Raw genomic sequence first — 21797 nt, forward strand, 5'->3', positions numbered from 1 at the left:
ATGAACTCTAAATCCGGAGCTCAACTACTAGGCTCGGAGCTCTAACTACTACTCCGAACCTAAACATGTTTTTATGTTGTTTAAGTCAATAAAGGAGACCTATTTGACTTGGGAAACATGGGGCTTCTAGAAGAGTCAAGATGAGACTTAACAAGAGACGGTCTCCTAGTTAAATACTAATTGGGAAACCTCATCTATTCATCAAGATGATACTTAACAAGAGACGGTCTCCTAGTTAAACACTAATTGGGAAACCTCATCTATTTTTATAAATAGAATAGTTGAACTACGTTTTGACTTGAATTCCTATTCACAAGATACGTAGGTAACCATTAAAGAACGTGGTTCAACTCATCATCTTCTACATTTATTCTTCTTCTTGATCCAATACTTCTCATTGTTCTTTGATCATCAACAAAATATTTGTGTTTCTAGATTAGGAAAAATCATCACACAATTGGAGCCGTCTGTGGGAATTACTATACATAATTGATTTGATTTCTTGGTTGAAATTTTTTCGGTTCTAGGTTCTCCTACCCACCAATTTTTCTTGGGTTTGTTGTTATTTTAAATATATATATATATATATATATATATATATATATATATATTTTTTTTTTTTTTCTTCACTTTGATTCAAAATCATGGTTACTACAAGAGCCAATGTGAATCAAGGTAATAAGGGGAATAACGAGATCAATAACCCACATGTTACTTCTCAAAGACAATCTGAACATAGAGGAGATCATCGTTTCGGACAGGGGCGTGAAGATGATGAGCCTAACAACGATACTCCCCAATTTGCCATAACCAACCAAGCCATCATGGATGCTGTGATGGCCGAACGTGGTCGATAGGAGGCTCGTTTGCGTTTTTTACAAGACTACTATTGCACGCAAGAGGGTCGTTCACCTCCAAGAGTGTTGCCTACTGATGGAAACATGAGGGGGTAGTTCCGGCCACCAAGTCTCGACCCTGGTGAGGGTTACGTCCCTACGCCTTATATCCCTTAATTCACTGGGTATCATAGCGACCAACCAGATTCGGATTATAATCCGGAATTGGATCCAACCCAACACTCGAGCTCACACGGAACTAGCTTCTCTTGGTATTCAAGTTCTCGAGGTACGAGGGATGGACGTCCGAATGTGTTTGCCCGGAATCCACAACTATTGAGGTTACCCTCGGAATGAAGAAGACTTTCAGTTCCAGGGGAACCTTCATTGCCTCGGAATCCCTCAGTTCCCTGATCCAGTTTTGCAAACTCCTCCACTTGATCTCGGGAACCAAAACCACGTTATCATCAAGATGAGAACTATGAGAGTCCAGGTCCGAGGTACAACAACGAGAAAATTCCAATTCATGAACCGACTACTCTTGCATAGCTCAAGGCACAAATACTGGAGGAACTGCGAGGTTCACAACCAACCAAGATGGATGAGTTAGTTGTTTAGTTAGCAATCGAGGGAGACATTGGAACTCTTTTTTCACGATATGTTATGAGTGGATACATCCCCCATGATTATAAACCACCGAAGTTCTCTAAATTTAATGGCAAAGGAGATCCGGTCTCTCATGTGCTCGGTTATCGTCAAGCAATGGTGGGTCTTTCTAAGAAAGATCATTATTTGTGTCGGTATTTTGCTTCAAGTTTGACAGACTCGGCACTCATCTAGTACATGAAGCTGCCCAGGGGCAACATCCACGAGTTTAAGGTGTTATCCATCAATTTCATTGCGAAATTCAGTTGCAACCGACCCTACATTAAAACCACTGATGCACTATTTGACATGAATATCTAAAAGGACGAGTATATTAAGGATTTCACCAAAAGATTTAACAAGGTTCAATTGCCTGTTGACAATGTCGATGAGACCCTCGCCATTGTGGCCTTTAGAAAGGGGTTAGATCCCATTTCTGGTCTATACATGTCCTTAAAGAAAAAGAAGCCTACGAACATGACAGAGTTGCAGGCTCGGATCGATAAGTATGTGGAACTAGAAGAAGACCAATTGGATAGGGAATCTTCTCATAAAAGAGTGATAACCAGTGTCACCTCCGCTCCTATTGGTAGGAGCTCTGCTAGTCATTATAATGATAGGAAGTCCGAGGAACCACAGTCGGAGCACAAGTTAGTCGACAAGAATTCCTATCAAGATAAGTTCAAGAGACAGAAGATTACTGGTGACATGTTCGGAAGTAATAAATTACCCCCACAGGATAAGGACTTTACCACTTTAACTTATCCTTATGAGGACATCTTTGAAGTTAACAAGGAACAAGATGTTCATGAAAGATCCTCCAGCGGTGAATCTCGATGCTAACATGTATTGTTTCCAAGTAATGTTATACTACTCTTAACTTCTAAGAGACAAAATTTTCACAAATTTGGATCCACTTCCACTATACTAGGGGCATGATCTATGCCAATCAATTCTCAATAAAAGTTATATTTATCTTTTTCAAAGCATTGTTTCTTTTATAATTTTCTGCTAGGATACTTTTTGGATGTTGGGTGAGAGATCCCATATGTTGGCCAAAGTTGTATCAGAACCTTTAGAAAGCTTTCTCGGGATGATGAGTGAAAGATCTCATGTGTTGTTCCCCGTGTGATAGAAAAAGTTTAACTTAGCTTGGATTTTATCCTCCTACAAGCAGTTCTAATGCCTTATGCTTATAAGTGTCGGTTTATGCATTAGATATCAAATCATTTAAGTACTTTATAGGAAATAATACAGGGGCACACCCTACGTTCCTACAAAGTCTTATTTCTTAACAAAACTAAAGATATTTATAGGAATTGACATAGGGGTAAACCCTATTTTTCTACAAAACCTTGTTTTTCTAAGATTCAGAATAAGAATTTGTATAAAATATAATTCGACACTTTTGTCATTTTCCTTCAATGGTTGAATGTGCAACCATCGTTTGAGAGAAAAGTGGGGCATCTGTGTATACATATTTATGCAAATAAGGAGAAAAGAACACCACTTCCTAGCTAGTCTGGAACTTCACGTTTGGAACTTGTCCAAGTTCGAACCTCCACTTCCTAGCTAGTTAGGAACTCCACGTTTGAAACTCTACTTCCTAGCTAATCTGGAACTCCACGTTCAAAATTTGTCCAAGTTCGAAACTCCACTTCCTAGCTAGTCAGGAACTCCATGTTCGGAACTTGTCCAAGTTTGGAACTCCATGTTCGGAACTTGCATGTCCAAGTTCGGAACTTTACTTCCTAGCTAGTCAGGAACTCCACATTCAGAACTTGTCCAAGTTCAAAACTCTACTTCCTAGCTAGTTAGGAACTCCACGTTCGGAACTTGTCCAAGTTCGGAACACCACTTCTTAGCTTGCCTAGAACTCCACGTTCGAAACTTGTCTAAGTTTGGAACTCCACTTCCTAGCTAATAAGGAACATAGAAAGTCCAAGTTCGGTACTGTTCTCTCGAGTAACAAACCCGAAAATGTTTTGCGGACGGAAGAATCCGAAACTACATTGTCAACTACAGTACCCGCCCTATCCGAATTGCATTGTAACTTGACATATCCGGAACTACGTGCCTCAACAATTGCATTGCTTAGTACTAGATTGGAAACTGCTTTGTGGATTCAAGGGCCCGACATTGATTGATGAGACATTGTATACGCAGTAGCAACGCGCGATACTGACTTGATCAACCTAGACGTGTAGGCTCGCTAGCACACCCGATACCATAGTACAAAATATCCCGATATATCGCGATATTTGGGGATATCTATCCAGATTTCAGATAAAGATATATAAATATCATGATAGGTTTAGAGATATATACGACTGTAAATATCAGTGATATTTTGACGAGATATGTGATATTTGATGATATTTTGTGATATTTGGAGATATTTGGCGATATTTTGTGTATATAACAATTTTATTTAATATTTACCATTATATTTCAAATAAATATAAATAATGTATCATGATATATCAATAAATATCCACAATATTCATGATATTTGTTGATATTTTGGATATATCTATGATATTTACATGTGAAACAATGTCAAATATCCCTAAAGAGAAGAATATATCCACGATACATATCCAGAACTTGAATATCGATAAATACCTATATTATGATATTTTCCACTATGCTCGATACAACAATATCAACCAACACCAAAACTATTCTTTTCAACTAATCAACACTCTTTATAATGAACCATTGTGTCTCTGAGAAGTTTAAGAAAGAAAAGAGCTTTAGGCGACATCAACGATCGTTCAACCAGTGATCAAAGTTGCAGCACTTTGTGGTTCACTTCGCAAAGCTTCTTACAACCGTGGCCTCGTTAACTCTGCAGTTCAGATAGCAAACGAGTCAATCCCGGGGATGCAAATAGAGTTTATTGATATTGAGCCTTTACCATTTATTAACATGGATCTTGAAGTCAATGGAACTTATCCTCCAGTCGTTGAGGCTTTTCGACATAAAATTCTTGAAGCTGATAGTATTCTATTTGCTTATCCAGACTACAATTACTATCTCTCCCCTCCACTGAAGAATGCGATTGACTGGGCATCCAGACCTCCAAATTGTTGGGCTAATAAGCCAGCTGCTATCATAAGCGCAAGAGGAGGTTTCGGCGGGGGACGATCACAATACCATTTACGCCAAGTTGGGGTCTATATTGATCTTCACTTCATAAACAAGCCAGATTTTTTCTTGAATGCATTCCAACTTCCAAAGAAGTTCGAGAGTGATGGCACATTAATTGATCCACACACTAAGGAGAACATAAAGCAAGTTCTTTTATCCTTGCAGGCATTTACTCTGAGACTCAAGTATGGAAATAAAAGGAACCGACGATTTACTTACTTTCTTTTGGTATCCCACAACTCCCAAACCTTGTCAATGGCGATAAAAAGCTTCAACCACTCATTAATGGTGATACTAAAGAAAAAAGAAAAAAAAAATTGAATATTTAAGTTGGAAACATGAGCTGTTGGAGGAAAAGAGTTAGGAGCTTGTTGATATCGTTTTACTTTGGAATCATGGGCTTCGCACTCATTGGAAAATACTAATCAATTCTTAACGACGACAACAAGGAGTTTCTTGGAGTAGCCTGTACAAACAGGAAGAAGGAAGAAGAAGGTGTTTTGAGCAAGTTAGCGAAGGGTATCTTTTATTTTGTTATGTTGAATAGTTCAATTAGGCAAGGCCCAATTCAAGTTTGGCCAGGCCCAGTTCCGAGCTGCACTTCCGAGTCAAGGTGATTTAGAAATTTACTTAAGTCCGGATAAACACGAGCATGACAGCTTTCACGAAGTTTAGTTTCGGAATGTAATCCCAAGTCCAGATCTTTGTGAAACATGGAATGTTGACTTACGCTCAGAGCGGAGATGGTAAGGCTCGGATTGATCTGACCAGTTTCGGGTCATCACAATGCACTGCACGTTCGGATTTCATGAAGTTTAGTTCCGGAATGTAATCCCAAGTCCGGATCATCACAAGGCATGGCAAGACCGGTTTTCACCAAGTTCGGCCTAAAATACAAGGTTCGGGGCATGGTCACGGCAGGTCCGAATTTATAGTTCCTTCCGGAGAAGCAATGAAAAATTTTGCCAATACATTCCACAGAGAAAATCGAGGTGTAAGACGTCGCGTACATTTTTACCCAGCCTTTTTCCTTAAGGGTTTGATTCACAACCCATGAATAAAAAAAAGGAGGCATCTGTGTGTGCATATTTTAGCAAATAGATATGTAACACGTGACAGTATTTTCTTAAGGCTCGGATATAGTTTTGGTGTGGGTAGAAAGTACCAGAACATACCTCAAGTCCAAATCCTCTTACTTCCTAGGTTCGGAAGTGAGACAAGAAGAGGAGGTTCGTGGGCTTTGGAACTAGTTGGAGTAGTAGGTTCGTATAACCAACTCCTAACTATGAACTCTAAATCCGGAACTCAACTACTAGGTTCGGAGTAGGTTCGTGGGCTTTGGAACTAGTTGGAGTAGTAGGTTCGTATAACCAACTCCTAACTATGAACTCCAAATTCGGAACTTAACTATTAGGTTCGGAGCAGGTTCGTAGGCTTTGGAACTAGTTGGAGTAGTAGGTTCGTATAACCAACTCCTAACTATGAATTCCAAATCCGGAGCTTAACTACTAGGCTCGGAGCTCTAACTACTACTTCGAACCTAAACATGTTTTTCTGTTGTTTAAGTCAATAAAGGAGACCTATTTGACTTGGCAAACATGGGGCTTCTAGAAGAGTCAAGATGAGACTTAACAAGAGACGATCTCCTAGTTAAACACTAATTGGGAAACCTCATCTATTCATCAAGATGATACTTAACAAGAGACGGTCTCCCTAGTTAAACACTAATTGGGAAACCTCATCTATTCTTATAAATAGAATAGTTGAACTACATTTTGAGTTGGATTCCTATTCATAGGATACGTAGGCAACCATTAAAGAACGTGGTTCAACTCATCATCTTCTTGATCCAATACTTCTCATTGTTCTTTGATCATCAACAAAATATTTGTGTTTCTAGAAGGAAAAATCATCACACAATGAACATAGCGAATTCTATGGGGAGGAGAATAGGGGAAATGTAGATTCTTTTGAAGGGGGAGGAGATGTCGGTTTGGTTGAAGGGGGAGGAGATGTAGATATGGTTGAAGGAGGAGGAGATGTAGATATGGTTGAAGGAGGAGGAGATGTAGATATGGTTGAAGGGGGTAGAGAACAGAGGAGATGTGGATTTGGTTAAAGAGGAGGGCAAAAGAGAGTCCGAGTTGTCCGAGAAAGAGTTGGCTAAAAAGGAGGACATTGGAGAGACCTGAGTTGTCTAAGAAAGAGTTGTCTAAGAAAGAGACATGTAAGGAGGAGGAGAAAGGAGAGGCAGATGAAGAGGAAGAATCCGAGTTGGATGGAGAGGAGGAAAGCAGAGAGACAAAGTCAGATGAAGAGGAGGAGAAAAAAGGTGAGGGAAAACCTAATTCGATGTTTAAGAAAGTGAAGGAAAGGGAGCGGATGAAGAAAACATCAACGATATATGAGTTCGAAAATATTAAAAAGCAAACAAGGAATACTAAAGTTGCTGAAATTGAATTGGATGATGAACCGGTGATTGATGTAGATGATTTCGAGACTCCTCCACCACATGTAGGAAAGCCTATGTCAAGACCACATTCAACCAAGATGTGGAGTCTACTTGATAAAGAGAAGTTGCTGTTGGTGGAAAGTTTTTTCAAAAAAGCAAACCAGATGTAAAATTTACTTTTCATAAATATATGTAAGTTTTTCTTATCGTCTATGTAGTTGCACAAATTGTTTTGATCATGTATGCATATTGCAATACAATTGCATGGATGGACATCCAAATGCATTTGAAAATACAAGGGGAACACTTGAACCACCTGATGTTGAACTTCTTCGTTAGTGATAAGGTAAATCTTTTGATTACTCATATCTTTTGAAATGAAAAAACTTGCAATTTAGTAATTTTTCATACTGTTTATGGTAAATCATTGATTGGTACGTGCACTTCCAACTCCCCAAGGAAGTGGAAAAGCTAATTGGATGTTCTCCACCAAAGTGTCTCCATTTCTCATCATTTGCATTGATAAACATCTTCCATGTAATTTAATTATTGAAGTTGAATATGTAAATTCACAAAATCTATGAAGATGTTGTTGTTCTTATTTGTTGTAGATGGCTTTAAGAGATAACTAGAGACAAGGCATGAAAGTCTATGTCACATATGTCTTAAAACAATTGGACAACAAGGTCGCTCATCTGTTTTTCATCATAAATAGTCCCAAATTAAGAAAGTAAAAAAATGGTTATCACTGGACTTTGCTTCATGTTGATATTTTGAATTGGGAATGGACGCACTATGACTCTTTAAGGCCAAGGAACTATAAGAAGAAGAAATACATTTCGTTAGAAGATGCTGAAATGTTGGTAAGTGAAATTTTATGATTTGGGCTTGTTTCGCAAAGTTTTAGTGACTATGTAAATATAGATTTATATATATAATGACTATGTAAAAATACATTTACATATATTCTGTTAGGTGTCAGACTAATTTCATTCCCAAAATGTACTATGTAAATTTAAGTTTTTATAATTTTAGTGACTATGTAAAAATACAATTACATATATTTGGTTAGGTGTCCGGAACTTTTCAATTATTCCAAAAGTTACTATGTATATTTAAGTTTGCATAGGTAAAGTTACTATGTAAATATATATTTACATATATAATGACTATGTAAAAATACATTTACATATATTCTGTCAGGTGTAAGGCTAATTTCATTCCCAAAAGTTACTATGCAAAACTATCTTTACACAGTAATATAAAGCCTCTTTTGACTAGCTGTTTTAAAAATGTCCAACTAAAAAACGTAACATATAAAATCTAACATCAGAAAAAAAAAAAAAAAATAAAGCAAGTTCATCGACATCTTGTTTTTCATATACGAGTAACATCAAATAATAGATGAAAAAAATACAAATTTATTGACATCTTGCTTTTATATAAGAGCAACCATCAAAGAATAGATAATTGAACCGATACAAAGCATGTTGTAGGAGTGGAGCCCACTCTTGGGTTGTGGTGGCCATAGCAAGGGCCCTTGTTCTTCTTCCTATATCTTGTAGCACCGTGTTGTGTTTCCATTTCTTGTCTGGTCTCCCTATCTTCTTTTTCAGATCGGAGGTTGTAAATCAAGCACACTTGGTATCTTAGCAGGCATTTTACTATTCTTCCACAGGTACTATAGCTCTTGAATAACTATCGCGGAATGTTTGAGAATAGAAGAATTTATCACAGTAGGTATACACATTCAATCCATCAGCCAAAATAGAGCGCAGTGCGTGAACACAAGGGAATCTTTCGATTCTCCACCAATTACAAGAGTAGTGATTTCTATTCAAGTCAACTAAGTGAGTATGAGTAGCACGCACCTAAAAAAATACCCTCCCTTGACTTGAGAACCACCCAACTTCTCCCCACCTTGATCCTTTCAGCCAATAAAGTTTCCATAGATGGACATAAGATAGTAGTCCAGCTCCTAGCTAACTCCTGCCGATCAGACATCATTTTCATAATTTCCCACGGATCTTGTCCACCATTGCAGTGATAGGCAAGTGGCGTTCTAGTAGGATCCAATAGTTGAAGCTTTCTGTAATATTGGAGCACATATCGCCATATCTATTTCCTTGAAAATAAGCATTACACTAATGCTCATAACCTATGGTGGACAAAAATGTTTTAACTTGATTACCGCAAACATCTTGAAAATCAGCCATCACTTTCTCAAACTCATGGTGCGTCCCAGCATAGGCAAGGTCTGAAAAGAGATTGATAAAAGATAAAATTGAATAGTCTACCTACGAAATGAACGATGAACTCAAAACGTAAGTAAACTAAAATTATCTACGTGTCTATTTTTATCAAAGTTTCTACTTTCAATTCTATCGAAATAGAGTGGAGTAACAAATTCGTTCCACTCCTAGTGCTCTAGCATGGAATGTTTTCTAATCTAATTAGTCGGTCTTAAGTCCAATGAGAGCTTTACGAAGGGTGTTATACTACGATACAATATGAAATTGATTATGTTGAATTTAAACTATGAATGCTATGGAAATATGATTGTTTTTGAATCTAGATAAAGGATTAGAGGGGAATTGAATCCACCTCGAATCCAACTTAATAACCTAGTATAGATTCTTGTATCTCGATTCTTACGTTCTTACGACAAGAATTTTGAGTTCTAATCCCTAGTGTTCATGGCATTTCTACCAAATACTAACTAGCATGTGAGGTCGTCCACCCATTCTCATGGCTTAATCACGACCTTCTAGAGTGGAATAGATTCTACAATGTTTCTACACTATACCACTAAGTTTTCATCAAAGCTTCATCAACCCCTCTAATGGAGGTTTTAGCCTTGAGTTATCAAACCATCATTTCCCATTGAATTATAACTACACATCATATTAAAATTCTAACTTAACTAAATTAACTAACAATGTTTCAATCTACTTAAACTACGAAATGATAATCAACAAGAATTAAAACTAGATCTATAAATTGAGATGACAAAAATCGAAATTGACAAAATAACTATTTTATTTATCTAATCAATCAAGAACAATGATTCAAAGACTTAATCTAAAACAAGAATAAAAAATGGAACTAAAACTTAATTAAAATACTGGAAACTAGATCTAGAATTATCTATATTGTTTTAGGTCTAACTAGCTACCATTAACAAAGAGCTAAGCTTTGGTTTTTATACTTTCAGATCCAAAAATCGTGCATGGGCTTGGAGCCATGTTTTGGGCGAGAATCGGGCCCAAAACCCAATTCTTTTCAAATCAAAAGGCCTCTTCAGCTGCAGTTGGATTCAACAGACTTTTCATCCACTTCTGCTCCTCTGATTGGGTCAAGGCTTGGACCATTGGAAATCTCTTTCCGAGCCGGTCGTTTTGACATAAGGTAGGCCCCATTCCAAGGTCTGAGTCCAAAGATACGGCCTTCAGAAGTTCTGCTGACTTGTGTGCTATTTCTGCTCGTGTCGACTTTTCAGCTTTTGACCGGGCTTTAGGAAGGCTTTGTCTTCTTGAATCACGGAACTACTTAGTAACCGACCTTTGCTCCTTTATCTCACTAAAGTGGCACATTTCTGCACATAATGGACTTTGAAACCACGAATGCATAAAAACACGTAATCGGTGTTAACTCTTAATTATTACTCACATAATTGGTCTAAAAGTATGGATTTACATGGGGGTTAAAACTACAGTTTTGGGCTCTTATCAAACCACCCCCAAACAGCATTTTGCTTGTCCTCAAGCAAAGATGAGAAATTAGAATAAGTGACAAAAATGGAGTTTTATCTACTCGTTTATTTGAGTGCAATTGCATTGACCATATGCAACAAAGGACTTAAACCACTAGGAATTCCCTAGTGGGACGAGTTATAGCCTCGTGAGAGTTTTCCGATGAAGGTACTCACAAACTTCATCTATACTACAATGACTAAGAAATAAAACTCATTGTTTTCCTTATTCATGTCCCAACTATCTATACATCTCACTAGCAAATGAATAAGAATAACCAAGTCAAAACCTAAGCTAATATATGCATAATAATCAATCATCTATGATACAAATATAAATACTATGAGTAATACTATGAAATGCCCTAGCAGGTTCGTTTTATGAAAAACTTCGGAATAAGCCCTTAAGTAGGTCCTCACATAATTGTCTAGATAAAAACCACTCTGATTTTTTCCGCTCAAGTTTCACTACTCCGTGTAAGTGTGGGCACACTTTACCTTACAATCTCAATGACAACAAGGAAGCGGAGTCGATCAAACACATCTGCCACTTACTATCACACTAACCTATTCCTAATTGAGCTAGAGGTCTTTATTAGGTGTTCTTGGGGATTAGGAGATGGTTTGAGAAAGAAGGAAATGGATATTCAAAAGGACAAGTCTGAGATAGTAGAGTCTTCATATTATGTAACTTAGAGAAAACCTTATTATTTACTTTTGCTTCTATACTTTGTTTCCATCCTTAGCCATATTTTTTTTTCTTTTTCTTTGGCTTTTGACTCCTTTTATTCTATTTTTTTGGAGTTTTTATTTTATTTTATTTCTATTTTTCTTTTCTTTGGATGGGAACTTCTTTTCTTTATTTTCTGTAGCAATTAACTAACTTTTGTTTACACCGGTTTTTCTCTTTATTTTTTTTTTTTTTTTTTTCTCATTCTATTCTCAGACTTATTCTAGATTGGGTAGGTTGATTTTTTTTTTTTTTTTGTTTTGATTTTGTAACAGGGTAAAGGATTTGTGGGTTATGAAAGGCTAAAGAAAGGCTCAGAGGGGCGACTAGCGGAAAATAATTCATAGGTTTGAATTTATGAATATATCGATCCAAAGAGGGCCTAAATTCTCGCTTAGGATATGGCATAGTGATCAAGCAAGTGGACGTGTGATTTCTCTATCCGGATTTTACTTCTCCCTTATGTCATTTCTCAAATGTTTCGCTCATATAAGGCTTTAGGCTATATTCTCACAGGATTTGTAGAATAAGTACTCTAGCCTAGATTTCAGAAACTTATTGCTAACAATCATAGATACTCATGTAATATATTTATAGATAGATGCAAAGATTATTACCTACATATTAACCTAAGTTTCTAACAATTATTCTGATGCAAAAGCTACGTGAGACTTCTAGATTGTTAAGAGCATAGAGAAAGAAAGCAATACCAATATTCCTAAGTGTATAGCATAAACTTATTTATTTATATTTTGAATTTTTTTGAAACTTTAACTAGAAAACAATGCATATTATACATATCTATATCCTAACAGATGCCTTAATTACACGTGTTTCTATGCCCCTCCCCCAAACAAGAAGCATGCTTTGTCCTCAAAGTATTGTAAATAAAGAGGGTAGGAAAAATACCATTGAAACGTGTGAAATTCAGGAACATATGCAAAACAAAGTTAGAATGTACTAATATAGGAAATAAAAACTGACGCAACTCTATGAGAGTTCCACCCATTATGGGGTTAACAGAATTAAATATGCTTGGGACATAAGCAGACAATAACAAAACTAAAAACTTACCTTATCTCCCGCTTAAACTTCCTCCTCCTCATTAAAGAGATGAGGTTCCTTCGTATCTTGCCAGTCCATTATAACTTGCCAAGCTTGCCGCCATTTATCATCTACTAATGCTAACCCGTTAAGTGTTATTATGTCTGATGGGATGTACGGGGTGACCAATTGAGGCTGCACCTGCCATCCCGGCCAAGTCATTATGCGCAATGAGCGAACCACCTAATTGGTGGGTCTCATGACTTCAACCCTTTTCCAATCTGTGAATTGTGCACATAATACAGGTAAACAACTACGAATGATGCGGCTTACCAACACAGGCATAAGAAGATACTTACGCCTCATGGTTTGGGCTCTCTTAAGACTAGCGACTAAAACTCGGGGAATGTCATATCGGCGACGTCCCTCAGCTAAAGCGAGGAAAATGTCACCAGCAGTACTGTTTGCAGAAATGAACTGCCATTCCCCCAAAATATTCATCAGGATGAATAACATGGTGGTGCCTATGTTTAGGGAAAGGCTACCAAGGGCAATGTTATATCGCCCCTGGTCCATTACTCGAAATACCCCTCCCCCATAATACTCATGGAAATATGTATAATCATAAAGATATGCATTATCGGTCATATATGCCCATGTGTGAACAGGATCAGGTATTGGTAATCCTAAAACTAAAGCGACCATATTTTTATCGAATTGATGTGTAGTGTCTTCGACTACGACGGAGAATTCTTGTTCTCCATCTTGATTACAATAGAATTTAACATGGTCGTAGAAATAAGCAGTAAGCTGTGGTGAATATGAATCGTCATCACTTACTAGTAGATGGCGCCATCCTAATCTCAGAGGATCCGTAGCCGGAACCAATGTCCATAGGTCTCGTGCCCAACACATCTTGAAAGACTGTTCAGGTATGACTATAGGAGATGTCATCTTAACTACTCTTTGAACAGTTCAAAAATCACGGATGACCCTCGAAAATTGGAATTTTCCGCGTTAACATAAAGGCTGGCTGGTGCGCTTACATAGAGGCGGTCGGCTCGTGGGTTAAGAATTTACAGTGTTTTGCTGGTCGCTCAAAGGAGGAGGCTGGGTGGCGCTCGACTAAAATTTGGGAAAGTGCGACGGCGCAGCGCCTTCGACATCTTTAAACAGAAATTTGGAAGAAAAAGAAGGAAAAGCTTGGAGTGAAAGGTGCGGGATGATGGTGGGGTGTAGTGTGGTTTATTAGTGTAGAATGAAGGGAGTTTAAATAGGTTTTGAGCTTCCAAAACGAATTGGCAAGTTCCCAAATTGTGTTAAGGCAATTTCCGGAAATAGAAAAAATTCCAAACCCAAAACGAAACAAACCATTTTCCGTGATTTTCTAAAAATCATGGTATCTTTCATAATGGATTTAGAATAGTAACTTCTAAACTCTCCTACATTTCATGCTACCACCACACAAATCATAGATATGACGATATTGGCCAAATTATCAACCTTTCCTTCAAGACTACTTTACCGCGGATGATCATATAACGAATTATGCTCGGTATAAATATTACCACCCCCAAACAAGTCGGGAAGGTGGGATTAATGATAAAAACAAGCAGTACTCAAAATTAACCAATTATATTAAATATAAAATTTAAATCCAAACAACATAAAACAAACACATTAATATTTAAATTTAACTACTTAATTAAAATTCAACTAATAAAACAATCAAAACTATGAAATAACAGCGAACACAACTGATGGTGAACACCTAGTTGTGTGATGAAGATGGACCCTGAGATGGAGATTGGCCCTGGGATGGAGAATGGCTTGAACCATCTGTCCTTCGGCGACGACGCTCATGCCTGTTGGACTCGGCTGAAACCGATTCCTCCACTGGTGGCATGCGTCGTAACATCTCTATTCGGAACAAACGCTGTGCTTCCATCTCAGTCCGGAGTACTGCATACTGGGCTTGTTGATGCTGGTGGATAGTCTCCATGTTAGACAGGATATCATCCTGAACCCCTTCGAGCATTTCAAGTCTCGTCTGAAGGTTCGTTTGCTTCTTTCAAATTACAATCTGTCTATCTCGGATATCTTCACAAATACCATAAATGCTGTATAAAGGCGGTTTTGCAATATTTGCATCGTTCTAAATTAGAACAACATTTATCTAATGCATCATCATCCGGACATGTCATATCCTCCCTTTCATCCTCCGACTCATCCATTTTTCTTCGGACAACGGCCAAGTCTCTTGGATGCAATCCGATATAGATACTTGCATTAGAATGCAATTTGATCTTAATAGGAGTAGATCTTGCGGCGCTCTAAAGGAGAGCATGATCTTAGTGATCAATACGGAAGGGGAAGAAGCCAAGCTCTTCCCCACTCCTCGAATCACATTAAACATTAAATCAATGATGCAGAAATTATACTTATTTGTTTGCAAAATCCGAGAACGCGTCATCAGACATTGCGGCCGATATCATCGACTTTGTCTTTCCCGAGGGCGTTCCTACCAATCCACCGAGCTACATCCGGTTGATTGGTTTCGTGGTTGATCGTGGGACGAATGAGATGTCGGATTGTATTCACCCTCCACGACGGTATCCTTCATCAAAGTAGGAACTCCAAGATATTTGGGATTCCTGAATTGTCGCTACCAGGTTGCTTTCAAAGCGTAATTCCCCTAATTCGCCCAACAACAACTGTCCGTTACTTCCTCCCCGCCCCTGCTACCTTTATGAAAATCCTATCCCCTCCAATTCTTGTTTCTTATAAAATTGTTCTACCAAATCATGGTGATAGAACTCCTCAGTCGAGTACCACAGTCCGTTCCAATGCCTCCTAATCATCTCCGTATCGTAAAATGGCGCGAAGTCTGTCGGAAAGCAAAAGCATGCTCGCAAAATTCTTCGTCGTAGTGCCATTGAAGTTTCTGAGACAACTAATGGTTTTGTAGACTGTGGGGGAGGCGAGTTTGAAAAAAACAACTAAAACAACGGTGGTGGCGGTGGTTACTTGAATTGGTTGAGGTTGTTCGGAGTTAGGTTGGTGGTGGTAATGGTTTAAAGAAGATTATAGTTGGATTTGATTATCTTGGTGTGGGTGTAGTTAGGTTTTCTTCTCTCTCTCTCTATTTTTTTATTTTTTTATTTTGGTGTTCAAGGTTTGATTTAACTTTGTAAACGGCGGGATTGAAAGGGAAAGAAAGAAACCGTGCGTTTGTTTTTGGGAAGGAAGGAGACGCACAAACGTGCGTGCGGTTTGGGCCCAAGCCCAGTATGAATTCCGAAATTTTCCGATTTTTCGCGCAATTTCAAACTCAATTTGCCGCTTCGTTACTGGCCCGATTTTGGCGAATGAGTTATGGAAATGATCAGTAGAGAATTTCCAATCCAATGATCCATAAAACACTCAATTCCAACCATGGGTGATATATAAAAGGGTGGAAAAATGTCTCAAAGTGCGTGTGTGACGTAAGTTATGCGAACGAAGGAAATCTAAGTTAAGATTACGTCAACCCAATTGAACTACAAGTAATGGGCCTAAGCAACACAACCGGAAAGTTCGAGCAATCCAGATGGAGAGACCGATTGCCCAACCCCAAACAAATTTTTAAACACAAAATTTGTTCTAACGCGGGTCGTTTAAAGTCAGATTCCCAAGACTTGTTGGATTGCTATTTTTTGATTGATTATTATGTATTTTTTTATTATTTATTATTATTATTATTATTATATATATATATATATATATATATATATATATATATATTTATTAGTTTATTATAAGATAAGCGAAAAACAATAAATACATAATTCACCCCTTAGAGGAACATGACTCAAAACCGAGAAAACATGCAAAAGTGGAAAAGCGTGAATTATGTTAACCGTGAATTTAGGATCCGGTACTTACAGCCACACACTCCATAGGGAGGGCCGGTTACTGAATGGTGCACTTACCACTATATGGAAGTGAAAGGAAGTACACCAATGACAAAGGTCAATCCTCATAGGCGTGGTCCGTAAAAGGACTTCCTCTACATCAGGGGACAGAAGTTTGTGAAAATGTTTTAACCGTTGACCATTAACTTGAAAGGTACTGTTGTCATTTGGATTTACCAAGGTGATTGCCCCGTAAGGGGTGACTTCAGTAACCAGAAAAGGGCCAGACCAACGGGTTTTTAATTTTCTGGGAAAATATGTAGGCGGGGAGTTGTAAAGCAAGACCTTTTGACCGACCACAAACTCTTTGCGCAAGATTTGCTTATCATGAACACGTTTCATGTTAGCTTTATAATCCTTCGCGAGATCGTAAGAATCGCTACGGATTTCTTCAAGCTCATTCAATTGCAACTTGCGTTTGACACCTGCCTCATCAATATTGAAGTTAAGGCTTTTTATAGCCCACAGAGCACGGTGCTCTAATTCAACGGGCAAATGACATGGTTTCCCAAATACAAGTCTAAAGGGAGACATACCTATAGGAGTTTTGAAAGCAGTTCTATACGCCTATAAGGCATCCGATAGACGCTTCGACTAGTCTTTCCTATCAGGGTTTATAGTTGTTTCTAAAATCTTTTTGATTTCCCTATTAGAAACTTCTACTTGTCCGCTAGTTTGTGGATGATACGGAGTTGCTACTTTGTGTGTAACTCCATACTTTTTCACTAGGGATGCAACACTCTCATTTGCAAAATGTGTTCCACCATCACTAATGATGGCTTTAGGAATGCCAAACCGACAGAAAATATATTCTTTAATAAAAAAAAATACAACGGTCTTATGGTCATTGCTTTCACGGCAAGCTAGGGCCTCTATCCATTTAGACCGTAGTCCACGGCAACTAGAATATAAATGAAACCGTGGGAAACAGGGGAAAGGACCCATGAAATCAATGCCCCAAACGCCAAAAATTTCTACTATCAAGATTGGATTTAATGGCATTATATTACGCCGTGATTCGCCCAAGTTGTTGGCAACGAATACCGTCTTTGCAATGCACTTGGGCATCCTTAAAAAGGGTAGGCCAATAAAACCACATTGAAGCACTTTAGTGGCTGTTTTCATCCCATTAAAATGGCCACCACACTCTTTGTCATGGCGAGAATGATAGAACTTCATTGTATTCCCAATGGGGAATACAACGACGAATAATCGATCCGCACAATACTTAAAAGGTATGGCTCATCCCGGTGAGTATAACTTAACTCTAGCCAAAAACTTCTTACGTTCATTTCTTGACCAATTATAAGGCATAACATCAGCCGCTAAATAATTTACAATGTCAAGATACCATGGTCTTTGAAAAATCGATCTGAGATGCTCATCGGGAAAAGAGTTTGGTATGGACTCGGGAATCACTCGATCGTCGTTTGTGAGTCTAGATAAGTGGTCGGCAACCACGTTTTCGACCCTCTTTTTGTCCTTTATTTCTAATGTGAACTCTTGCGGGAGAAGGATCCATCGGATTAATCTCGCTTAGCATCCTTCTTTGCAAAAGGTAGTAAAATGGTTGCATGGTCCGTGTAAACAAAAGTTTTAGAACCAACCAAATAAGGACAAAACTTATCTAAAGCATAAATGACAGACTAAGAATTTTTTCGTAGTTGAATAATTCCGTTGAGCATCGTTTAAGGTTTTACTAGCATAATAATAAATAATGATGGACTTATTATCTAGTTTTTGTCCCAAGATCGCACCAACCTGCATAATCACTAGCATCACACATGAGTTCGAAAGGTTTAGACCAATCGGGAGGTGTATAATTGGTGCGAGAGGTTAGAAGCGGCTTTTAAAGTTTCAAAAGCACGCTTACGGTTAAAATTAAAATCAAAGATTGCATCCTTCAAAAAAGATTAGTTAACGGCCTAGCTATTTTCAAGAAGTCTTTAATAAACCACCTATAAAAACGCATGGCCTAGAAAGGCTCTAATATCACGGGACGGTCCGTGGTTTAGGTAAAGTCGCTATCTTATCTAGTTTGGCCTTATCTACTTCGATGCCATCACTAGATACAATGTGACCTAGTACTATGCCCTTTTTCACCATGAAATGACACTTTTCCCAGCTTTTAAAATGAGGCTCTTTTCTTTCACACCGTGTCAAAACCTTAGACAGGTTAGACAAGCGATCTGTGAAGGAGTCTCCATAGATAGAAAAATCATCCATGAAAACTTCCATAAAGCGGCTTTCTACCATGTCACTAAATATATGAAGCATACATTTGGAAGGTTCGGGAGCATTACAAAGGCCAAAAGGCATTCGTTTATAGGTATATCGTTCCAAAGGGACATGTGAAGGTAGTCTTTTCTTGGTCATCAATATCAATAATAATATGAAAATAGCCCGAGTAGCCATCCGGAAAACAATAAAAGCATGACCCGCTAGGCGTTTGAGCATTTGATCTATAAAAGGTAAAGGAAAGTGATCCTTTCGTGTCATAGCATTTAAACGTCTCAGAATCAATATAGATCCTCCATTTTCATAGGGCCTTGTGTGACAACATAGTCACCCTTCCCGTTACGCACCATGGTAACTCCCGATTTCTTAGGAACTACATGAATGGGGCTTACCCATTCGCTATCGAGATTGGGTATATGATACCGCGATCGAAGTAATCGTAAGACTTCTTCCCTAACCACCTCTTTCATGGCTGGGTTCAAGCGACGCTGAGGTTCGCGAGAAGTCTTCGCGTTATCCTCCAAATGGATACGATGAGTGCAAATATTAGGGCCAATTCCCTTAATGTCGGCTAGGGACCAACCAATCGCAGACCGATGTTCCCTAATCACCCGGATTAAACGTGTCTCTTCATTCTTAGATAACAGAGAAGATATAATTACCGGATGACTACCATCCGGATCAAGTTGAATATATTTTAACTCTGGGGGAAGGGGTTTAAGCACTAGGGTGGAAGGAAAATCAATAGATGTTTCGTCGGGGTCCTCATTTTGCATAATGAATACTTGCTTAGGTAGCAAGTCTTCATACTCAATATGTGGAGCAACCGAAGTGTTTACAATTGGTGTGGACTCAAGGATGGTGTTGACTTCCTCTAAGTAGGAGTCATTTACAAAATCTGAAGTTCCAAAAGAAAGGAATTTGTACATATTGTTTTCAGGAAACGTGTTGTTAAAATAATCTTGAGCTAAGCTCTCGATCATGCTAACCTCCCCATCTATGTAATTTAATCGGTAATTGTTTCATCATTTTTAAAACATTTACCTCAACCGTAAGATGGCCAAAAGATAAGGACATCTTACCATCGCGGCAATTTATAAGTGCTTTTGGCGATTTGCTAAGAAGGGTGCCCTAAGATGATAAGATGCAGTCGTTGGCGACTTACGTATCGAGGATAACAAAATCAGCCAGGATAGTAAAAATCTTGAACCTTAACAAGCACGTTTTCCACTACACCCTTAGGATACTTAATTGACGTCCGCTAATTGCAACGCGTTATTTTTGTAGGTTGCATTTCTGTAGAGACCTATTTGTTTATACAAGTAATACGGGGAGTAAGTTAACACTTCGCCCCGTGTCTAATAAAGCGGTCGCCGTGTAGGAATCTCCTAAGGTGCATTTTTGATAGGATCTACTGGGTCCCTTGTACTTAACGATTCCATTATTTTTGGATAAAGTTGGGAATTATTTTAGTTAAAAAAGGTGTATTTAGGTATGTTGGTCTTACACCTAGTAGTGCACAACTCTTTAAGAAACTTAGCGTGGTTAGGGAGCTTTTTAATAGCTTCGAGAAAAGGAAGGTTTATCGTTAGATTTTGAAAACGTTCCTAATCTCCTCAAAGTTTGTATCCCCGGTTAACATGGCTAACCGAGGGAATGGTGGTTTTGCTCTATATTTAGCGTATGGCTCGACTTGATGTGTTACCTTGGCTTTTTGTTTTCTTAGTTTGTTGTTTAACCGGGTACCTCTATAGTGGTAGGGTCTTCGGTTTTCTACCCGGTATCTAGTTCGATATCCGTGTGGAGAATCTTGATGGGGTAACTATAGGCATAGTTACTTTGTTATCAACCACTTTTCGTAAGCGGAGAGTGGTGATGGCATTAGTCACCTACTATTGTCGTTTCCGTACTAGTATTACCGTTTACCTCAAAGAAATGTGTTTGTTGTTTTAGGGGTAGGTATGGCTTGTCCTGGAAACACGCCTTTTGGTTGGGCTTTCTCTTGGGCTAACTGTTGTATGCCCTGATTTATGGATTGTAAGATCTGTTGGTTTGATTGAGTCATTGATTGGAAAAGTTGTTGGGTAACCTGTATAAAGGCGTCTATACGATCCGGATGTGATTGTGTAGTAGTCACAGGTGGTGCGACTGGAACTATCTCACGTTGATTATTTATGGGTGGGTTGTGATAGTTACTATTGTTAACCGGAACGATACCTCTATTGGTATTATAACTATTATAATTACCCTGACCTTGTGCTAAACCTTGTCGTGGTTGCGCTTGGTTGTTATAATTATTATAATTTCCCTGACTTAGTCCCTGGCCTTGCCTAGGTGGAGCTTGATTATAGTTGTTTGCTTGCCTAACATTTTGGTTATTAGACCCTGGATGTGAAACTTGTTGATTGTTTCGCCAACTAAAGTTGGGATGTTGTCTCCATGGGGCATTAGGAATAGGATAGTTATTAATGGAGTAAACATTATCTTGCTCTAATTGTTGTTGTTCATAGGTTAGAGGACAATAGAGTCGTGGTGCTCGGGACTCAAACGGACATTACATGGGTTGGAGTTAACATTCATGACGGGGATAGGCTTTTGTTGCACGTAAATAGCCTCAACCTTTTTAGTTAGAGATTCGATTAAATTTTTAAGTTCTAGATCGGGTTTCATCTCAAACATACCGTGCCTTAATCTGTTGAAGAAGAACTAACAAAGCGGGGGATATATCACTACCCCCAATTGTTATTACGTTTAGTTTGATCTTCTAAAAATTTGTAAGCCTCCGAGGCTCCTTTACTTAGGAAACTACCCCCATTCATTATGTCAAGGACTTCTTTATGGTGATGTTGAAGTCCTTTGAAAAAGGCACGAACTAACGTGTCTTTTGCTAGGTTATGGTGTGGACACTCAATAAGCAGATCAGTGAAACGATTCCAAGCCTCACAAAACGATTCATGAGGATTTTGTCGGAAAAAATGAATCTTGGAAAGAATCT

The 21797-nt window shown here is 38.3% G+C and overlaps 1 protein-coding gene and 1 non-coding gene across 2 annotated transcripts; both read left to right on the forward strand.

Moving 5' to 3' along the window:
* The first annotated feature begins 644 nt into the window (after window positions 1-644).
* LOC147509544 (uncharacterized) lies at window positions 645-4970 on the forward strand. The gene is made up of 3 exons (XM_086597846.1): window positions 645-833; window positions 1806-2285; window positions 4242-4970. Exons 1-3 carry the CDS (start codon window positions 645-647, stop codon window positions 4953-4955), a joined length of 1383 nt encoding a protein of 460 aa, XP_086453972.1. The 3' UTR covers window positions 4956-4970.
* A 16721-nt stretch (window positions 4971-21691) lies between these two features.
* On the forward strand, window positions 21692-21797 carry LOC147509545 (small nucleolar RNA R71). Its single transcript, XR_015219621.1, has one exon. It is a non-coding gene; the product is annotated as a small nucleolar RNA R71 (small nucleolar RNA).

The sequence above is a fragment of the Coptis chinensis genome, chromosome 3 (genome assembly GCF_015680905.1).
Source record: "Coptis chinensis isolate HL-2020 chromosome 3, ASM1568090v1, whole genome shotgun sequence".
Taxonomy (NCBI): Eukaryota; Viridiplantae; Streptophyta; class Magnoliopsida; order Ranunculales; family Ranunculaceae; genus Coptis; species Coptis chinensis.